Consider the following 8,765-nt stretch of genomic DNA (forward strand, 5'->3'; position numbering starts at 1 on the left):
GGTTACATCTCCAACAACACTCAAGGCAGTGAAATATTGATTGTGGATGGACTTTGGGGAGTCAATGGTAAGTTCCTCACTGCAGACTTCCAGCCTTTGAATTGCTGTTGGGGCCACGGTATTCATATGCTGGTTCAGTTCAGTTTCTGGTTAAATACTTCAAATATGAATCTAAATGCTCCTGCCAGTGACAAAGCCAACAAAACACATGACAACATACATGAGTAACAAATACATCAGCTGTTCAATTAATTTGCTGCTGCTCGCCTGTAATGACCTTTCCCAGCACTGCAGAAATATATGCACTAGCAAAGGAGAGCATCTATTATACATTTACTTTAACATTTCACATGTTTATTTGGTAGTTGCATTCAAAACCAATTATTTTCTTCCCCGCTGCCTATGTGCTTCCCACTTGAACATTTCTGTTTCAAAGTCAAAATAAAGATGACACATTTATGATGAGCCTTTTTATTAATAATTGTAATTATTAACTCTCAAAATGCCCCAACTGGTAAAGAGAAATGACAGAATCAATAATGTAGACCAACATTACATCTGCAGGGCAGAAAACATTATTACAGTTAAAAAGAATGAAAAAAGGATTTCCAGTGGCCAAAAACTTTTCTTTTGAAAAGATGGCCATGTAGGAGGCAACTGTGCTCTTCCAATTTCAGACAGTTCATGTCACCATTAAGTACAGGACAGCAAAATGCAGGATAACGTTTCTAGACCCTAAAATTTAGGAGCATATCCTCTTCATTTTGAGAGCAGCAGTATGGAACTTCTTCCCTTACTCTCAACATCTTCTGTATCAGTCACCCTGTGGTCTTCATAAATGAGATTGTCAAATAGGATCATATAATGGGACAATTTTGTAATGCCTACAAGGGACTGCTCAGGGAATTTTCAACATCTTTCACAGAATCCACACAGCTAATAGTGAATACTTGTAACTTTTCAAGCTAAATTGAATTTGAACCCAAGTTTTCAAGGTGAAAGGTTTAACCTTAGAGCCAAGTTTTTCCCAAAACCAGAGTCATAGAGTCTTACAACACAGAAACTGACCCTTCGGTCCAACTCATCCATGCTGACCAGGTTTCCCAAACTAAATTTGTCCCACTTGCCAGTGTTTGGCCCATATCCCTCTAAACTTTTCCTGTTCATGTACCCATCCAAATGTCTTTTAAATGTCATTACTGTACCTGTATCCACCACTTCCTCTGGCAGATCATTCCACATATAAACCAACCTCTGCATGAAAAAGTGGTCACTCGGGTTCCTTTTAAATCCTTCTCCACTCACCTTAAAAATACACCCCATAGTTTTGAACTCCCCCACCCTGAGGAAAAGACCTTGGCTAATCACCTTATGTGTGCACCACATGATTTTATAAACTTCTACAAGGTCACCTCTCACCCTTTACACTCCAGTGATAAATGTCCCAGCCTATCCTTATAACTCAAACCCTCCTCCAGCCCTGGCAACATTCTTGCCAATCTTTTCTGAATCCTCTCCAATTTAATAACATCCAGTATAAAAAGTGTGTCGGGGCATTCTCAAGAGGGAAATCAGGAGGGCAAAAGGGGGATATGAGACAGACTTGGCAGATAAGGTTAGGGATAATCCAAAGAGATTCTACAAATACAATAAGAGCAAAACAGCATTTAAGGAGAGAATAGGACCCCTTAAAGACCAATAAGGTAGTCAATGTGTGGTACTACAGGATATAGGAGAGATACTAAGTGAATATTTCATGTCAGCTTTTACTGTGGAGAATGACATGGAGGCTAGGAAACTTGGGAAATATAAATATTGATGTATTGAAAACAGGCCACATTACAGAAGAGGTGGTGCTGGAGGTCTTTTAAAAAGACAAACATGGATAAATCGCTGGGACCTGATCAAGTGTATCTTAGGACATGTGGGAAGTTAGGGAAGAAATTGATATGTCACCTGGGGGCACTACATCTACAACCATGGGTGAGGTGCTGGAGGAAGCTGTGCCATTATTTAAAGAGAGGCCTGGGAACTACAGTGACATTAGTGGTGGGTAAGTTGATAGAGGTGATTCTGAGAGATAGGATTTACATGCTTTTGGAGGGGCAAGGACTGATTGGGGATAGTCAACATGGCTTTGTGTATGGGAAATCATGTCTCACAAACTTGATTAAATTTTTTTGAGAATGTAACCAAAATGGTTGATGAGGGCAGAGTGGTAGGCATTGCTTACATGGACATTAGTAAAGCCTTTGACAATGCTCTGCATGGTAGACTCTGCATGGGGTTCATGGAGAGCACTCCAATTGGATACAAAATTGGCTTGACGGTAGGAGAAAGAGGGTAGTGGTAGTGGGTTGTTTTTCAGACTGGAGGTCTGTGACCAGCAGTGCACTGCAGAGATCGGTGTTAGGCCCACTGTTGTTTGTCATTTATATAAACAATTTGGATGAGAACATGGGAGGCATGGTTAGCAAGTTTGCAGATGACACCAAAATTGGTGGTATAACCACCTTCACTGTCAACTATGTGAGATTACAAAGACATCTTGATCAACTGGGCCAATGGGCTGAGGAATGGCAGACAGAGTTTAATTTGGATAAATGCAAAGTACTGCATTTTGGTAAAATGAACGAAGGCAGGACTTACACAGTTAATGGTACAGCCCTGGATGGTGTTGTCAAACAGAGACACCCAAAGGGTTCAGATACGTAGTTCTTTGAAAGTTGCATCACAGGCAGACAGGACGGTTAAGGCAGCGTTTAGCAAGCTTGCCTTCATTGCTCAGGCCATTGGGTGTAGGAGTTGGGACATCATGTTGAGGTTTTACAGGACATTGGTGAGGTCACCTTCAGAGCACTGTGTACAGTTCTGGTCAATTACTTCTTTATATTACATAAATAGTTTGTGTACTCTATGCCTTTATTTATAAAGCCATCACAAGCTCAGTTTTCAGGATGTTAAATTTTACAGCCACAGCTTTGTCAGACAAATACATACAACATGGTCGTTCATTGTATGTAATCAGCTCTACTTCATTGAATCTGGCCCTATGCCAAAATAATTTTTCAGGGTTCTTAAAAATGACCTTTTGAGAAAATCTTGAAGTTTTTTTGTAAGGCTACCTTCTGGTTTTCAGGGGCTCATTTATCACGCAATTCATTCTGCATTTGTGTAGACATATAGGATATTTGGATTCACAAAAATTAGAAGAATTCATTAATATCCGTAATTATCAACGATCCATTGAAATTAAAGCCACTACACAGAGAAAGCATAATTTCCTTGACACCACAGCACTTGCATTGAGGCGTAAGTCAGCAACGACTTTTTTCAAAATAACAGATACCAATACACACACCATCCGCAGACTGAAGAAATAACTAATGCATTTCCGTCACATTTCAACAAAGCTGGAACATTTTAACCAGGCAGTCACAACCGAATCACTGCCAATCTCAATCACAGATTTAAATTCAACAACTGACAATGTTGTTGACAGTAGCATTTACTATGTTGCTGCCTAAATAATAGCTCCTGATCAGACACAGCTTTAAACTATAGATTCCACATTCATTTTCAAGGAATTCATTTTCAAGGAATTCATTACCTCAGTGAATTCTGGTTTTCCCAGCTATTTCACGGTTGATAGGTTTAAAACTGTTCTCTCTCCTTTGCAGCCTTCTTTCTCAACTCCTTTTCATCCTCCTACTTTTCAAACCCCACACCATGCAGCCTCCTTCTGCCCCTTTTTGCAGCCTGAGCCATTTCCTTCTCAGAGCTGTACAGCCTCAATATTAGATCCAATGTTACATCAACCTCATTTCCCCTCTACCCCTTGCAACATACACCTTGTCTCAGAACTGCAGACCTTTGATCAGAATACATCGGTTGAAGGATGGCACAGCTGTGTCTATTGCATCTTGGTCCCTATAGCTCATTAGGTCTTAGACGTAATTCCTGTCATGGGACATTCTCACCAGGACCATAATACAAGGGCTACAATTAGCTTCAATGACAATGAACTTCCAGTCCAAGGCAGAGAAAGGAGAAAAACAGCTGAACTCACGCTGTGTCAATCCCCAATATGCAACAACATGGGATGTCACCTGACATCATGAACTTAACAGGACTCATAGAAGAATGCTCAAATGGGATTATACCTCACGAGGACAAAATGGAATTTGTTTTTCAGTCAATGACTTTAGGTCTAAGTCAAAAATATTTTTACTACCAAGTCAGAAAGGGTAGGTTTTTATTTTAATGACGTAGTCTTTCACAAAACACATTTACTGCGCCAGACTCTGTTCAACAATTAGTGGTTAGCTAAAGAACACAATCACAATCACAATCTAGATTTTACCTGTTATAAACAGTATTCTTTATATGTTCAATGCAGGACATAAAAATTCAGCACATTTTTAAAATAAATCTTTTTTGTACTGCAGAATTATTTACATATAGCCAAGTATATATTGCAGATCACTGAACTTTAAACAGCTAAAAGACAGGTGTGCTGTAATCTACTGAATTGCATAGTCACCTTTATGAAGTCCCTTCCAGATTTAACTTTCCATTCTGATTCATATACATTCAAGTAGGTCCCTGGACCTAAAATAAAGAATATGTACTTTACTCAATGAAAACAGAGACTTAAACAAATTTCAACTCTGTACTTGTCCCCCTTTGAAAAATTTAACATATTAAAGTGGCTTGCTCATGTAGCGCATGTAACATATAAATGACCATTTGTATGATTATAAAGAAAAATTATTTTTTCTAGACAACAGCAAACTACTCAACACCACACAGTGACATAGTGACACAAAAGTGTGTGTGTTGAGGGGGAGGAGAGAAAGAGAGCAAACAGCAGGGGGACAGAAGAAAGCAGAAATAGGGGTGAAGATAGCAGGAGTGGATGAAGAGAGAGCAGGAGTTGCGGGGTGGAAAGAGTTAGCACATGGGAGAGAACAGGGAAGACAGCATGAGGGGTGGGAAGCAGGAAAGAACAAGGGCGGGGATGAGAGCAGAAAGTGTGAGGGTGGTGTGTGGAAAAGATCTATATATGCAAAAGGAACAATTTGGCTACATCAAACATGTGAGCATTGAATATATTCATCTACATGTGAAAATTCTGTCTTCTCTTCATATTATCTTAAAATTATTAAGAATCTCAGAGTGCAGAGATACAGTGGGTAAAATGAAGTTGGGGTATTCAGTTGTGACTTAATTGAAAGGTGGACTGTCTTGAGGCATGTTACCATTACATATGAATGTGTGGCACAGAAACAGACATTTGAATTTGCCTTGTTCATCTTTTAATGTCCCGAATCTTTAATTTTCATTCTGTTATCGAAAATTGTTTTTTTAAACACGGTTACTCCTGATGCTTATTAGCCAGGCTTCTGAAACCCATGACGCATAAACACAGACTTGAGCTGTCAGCTAGTGCAAGTGTCATTTCTCTTGTAATTTTTCAGAATTGGTGTGGATCTGTCAGCCAAATCGTGACCCCTGGTGCTCCAACCCAAGATCTGCATCTTGGGATTAATCCTGCCCACTGCAGGTGCCCTCAGCAATACCACCAATTCCAAAGCCAGGGCTACTGGCCTCCCAACCTTCTCTGTACAGGTATATTTCTTGCCAGTATGCTAGTCTTCTAACATGCTGACATTCAAAATTTTAGTGCAAAATTTTGCTGCGACAAGATACTCACATATTCCTGAAAGATAGATTTCACCACATTTGGCACAACCAGTTGCTCGAGAGGTTGCCAGCTTTAACGTCTCAGGCAGTGCAACATTATGTGCAGGAAGTGCACGTTCTGCAGTGGGGGCATCACCAAACCCAACCTATTCCTTATGATCAAAGATTGCAATTCGGTTTTGTTATTTCCCTTTGTTTCATCTTAATCTTCTCTCCCACATTCCACATGTTCTCTTCCTTCCATTTCAATATCCAAATGCTCAAAGTTATTCTTAGATTCAATTTTCCTTTTTTCTATTTACCCAGTGTCCTAGAAGCTTTATTATTTTCAGCTTTTAATTATTTTCTTTCTTGAACTCAACTTATTATCACGTGAAAATTTTCTTTAAGTTTCCGTCTTTGTTTCCCAGAGCTTTTTTCCAGCTTCTCTTTAGATAAACTCTCATTATCTCAATTTATTTGTTAACCTTAGTCTTCATCCTACTTAGGTATTTTTCCATCTTATTCTTACACCTTACTATATAGTAATCAGAACCCGGAGGGTGCTGTTTTATTCTTACTATCTTTCTGTTACTTCTTATAAGACTAGTAACTCTTTTCTCATTAGACTTCTAACATATTGAACAAGAAAGGACTCCTATATACATGAGAAAAATATATAGCGTCAGTGGGGGAACATTTCGGACAGTAATCATTGTATCATAAGATTCTGGATGGCGTTGGAGAATAACATGCAACGGTCCTTTGGAATGGGGTGGCATGGTGGGTCAGTAGTTAGCATTACTGCCTCACAGCACGAGGGGCCCGGGTTCGATTCCACCCTCAGGCGACTGTTTGTGTGGAGTTTCCACATTCTTCCCATGTTTGCGTTGGTGTCCTCCGGGTGCTCGGTGTTCCTCCCACAGTCCATAGATGTGCAGGCTGGGTGGATTGGCCGTGCTAAATTGCCTATGTTCAGGGATGTGTATATTAGGTGGGTTATAGGAGATGGGTCTTGGTGGGATGCTCTGAGGGTCAATGTAGACTTGTTGGGCTGAAGGGTCTGTTTCCACACTGTATGGATTCCGAGAACTCTTGAAGTTGAGAGTGCTATCTATTCTTTTGATTATGAAATTCCCTACAAATAGAAATCATTCCATTTTGCATTCCCTCCTTTAGACAGCCTTCTGCTCCAAATACTGGCTGCCTTTCTCAGAGTCATTCCCCTCATCCTTACAGGTATCAACACTGCTCCCTAAGCTGTGCCACCAAGCATTAATCCTGTTCCCCCCTAGGCTGTGTATAGGTTGCTCCTGTTCAGCCCCTACATAGTCATAAAAAAAAAAACAGGTTCATGCACTGTAACAAATTGGCTGCGTGTTACAAAGAAAAATCAACGTTTACTATTCTTAAATACTTGGAGTCTCTTACACAGGTCTACTGGACCTCCTATACGTTCTCCTTACCTAACTGAGTCAGACTTGCTTCGTTCGGAAATTTTTTTTCCTCCGATGTGACTGTACTCTGAAGTAAATTATCCAGTCATAATACCAACATTAAACTCTTACTAATTCAAGCTCACCACTAACTGATAAAGAAACTATACACTAAATTTCTACATACTTACCTATACATTTGGATTAATTTCCTCAGGCTTGCCACATCTATCCATGCACTGAGTACAATGTCATTATTCTGCCAGTGCAATTAATTTTTCGTTGGCTTAATGCATCCTTCCTTTCTACACCAAATTATCATGCTCAAATTTCTCTTTTTTTTGAAAAACGCCTCCCACTTCTCCCAGCTCTGCTCTGAACCAGGCATACTTTTATTCCTATACCAACTTCTGAAATTTTGACGATTCCATAACTTATATTCTTACTTACAGATTGTAAAAAGTTACTTACTATCATCAAAAATCCCAGCATGTGCAAGCAGCAGTGTAACCACTTTTGGGTCTTTTTCCATTTGCAGTACTTGTTTGTTCCCATGTGACATTAACGTACATACGTTGATTGCAAAGTCCACTTCATTTGGAAGTCCCGAAAGTAAAGACAGCACCACTTTATTATAATCGCTGATCGTGGTAAATTCTGTAAAAAGCCCATAACCGCGACGTACACTTTCTGAAAGAAAGAATAGTATTGGTTTCTTTTATCTCCAAATTATGATGCAATCAGGTTTGGCAAAAGATAAAATCATGCAAGCCACATCACATATGCAGCTTAACAGCGCAAAGATCAGACAAATTAAAGGGGCACTGACACTGTGGTTACAAAATTAGTTAAAAACAGAAAGCAGTGTGTAATGAGTTGTTTCTGAGATTTGAATGAAATCCGGTAACCCCCAGGTGTTAGGACACTGCTCTTTTTGATATATATTAACAAATTAGATTTGTGTCTGCAGGGCATATGTCCACAACTTAGAGAAGATATTAAACTTAGAAATATAGTCAATAAAGAGGACAGTAACAAGCATCAGGGTAACAGACTGGTAAGATGGAGACAGGACACAGAAGATATAAAAGACTTGCCTCATGACGCAGTGGCCTTCTTGCTTTCAGCGGCAGGAGGGGTGAGAGCGTGAGCCAGGAAGTGAACTGTTATATTAGGGCATTGGCTAAACCTGAAACACTACGTGTAGTGTCTCCCACCCATCCTCTAACCAAAAAAAGAGACTGTCGAGGGTCGGAAAGGTAAGCTTTTTTTTCTTTATGCTTTTGGCAATCTAGAGTAGAGGGAATGGAAGCTAGGGCAGTTGCATGCTCCTCTTGTAGGATGTGGGAGGTGAGGGTGACTACTAGTGTCCCTTCCGAAATCACTTGTGAGAAGTGCACCCAACTCCAGCTCCTCACAGACTGCGTTAGAGAACTGGATGAACTCTGGATCATTCGGGACGCTGAGGGGGTGAGAGATAGGAGTTATAGGGAGGTTGTCACACCAAAGTTACAGGACAAAGGTAGCTGGGTGACTGTCAGGAGGAGGAAAGGGAATAGGCAGACAGTGCAGGGCTCCCCAGCAGCCGTTCACCTCAGTAATAAGTTTACCGCTTTGGATACTGTTTTCGGTTTTGTTGGGGGG

At 40.2% G+C, this 8,765-nt stretch overlaps 1 protein-coding gene across 2 annotated transcripts in view; it reads right to left on the reverse strand.

Moving 5' to 3' along the window:
- The window catches only part of LOC109921549 (AT-rich interactive domain-containing protein 2-like), a 212,740-nt gene that overhangs the window by 84,448 nt on the left and 119,527 nt on the right, over window positions 1-8,765 (reverse strand). For both annotated transcript variants that reach the window (XM_048611861.1, XM_048611862.1), the window contains exons 5-6: window positions 7,593-7,811; window positions 4,544-4,611 (exon numbers count right to left, since the gene is read on the reverse strand). In XM_048611861.1, coding sequence (XP_048467818.1) covers window positions 4,544-4,611; window positions 7,593-7,811 — 287 coding nt within the window. The remainder of the gene's footprint in view (window positions 1-4,543; window positions 4,612-7,592; window positions 7,812-8,765) is intronic.

This window comes from Rhincodon typus, chromosome 25 (assembly GCF_021869965.1).
Source record: "Rhincodon typus isolate 14 chromosome 25, sRhiTyp1.1, whole genome shotgun sequence".
NCBI classification, from domain to species: Eukaryota; Metazoa; Chordata; class Chondrichthyes; order Orectolobiformes; family Rhincodontidae; genus Rhincodon; species Rhincodon typus.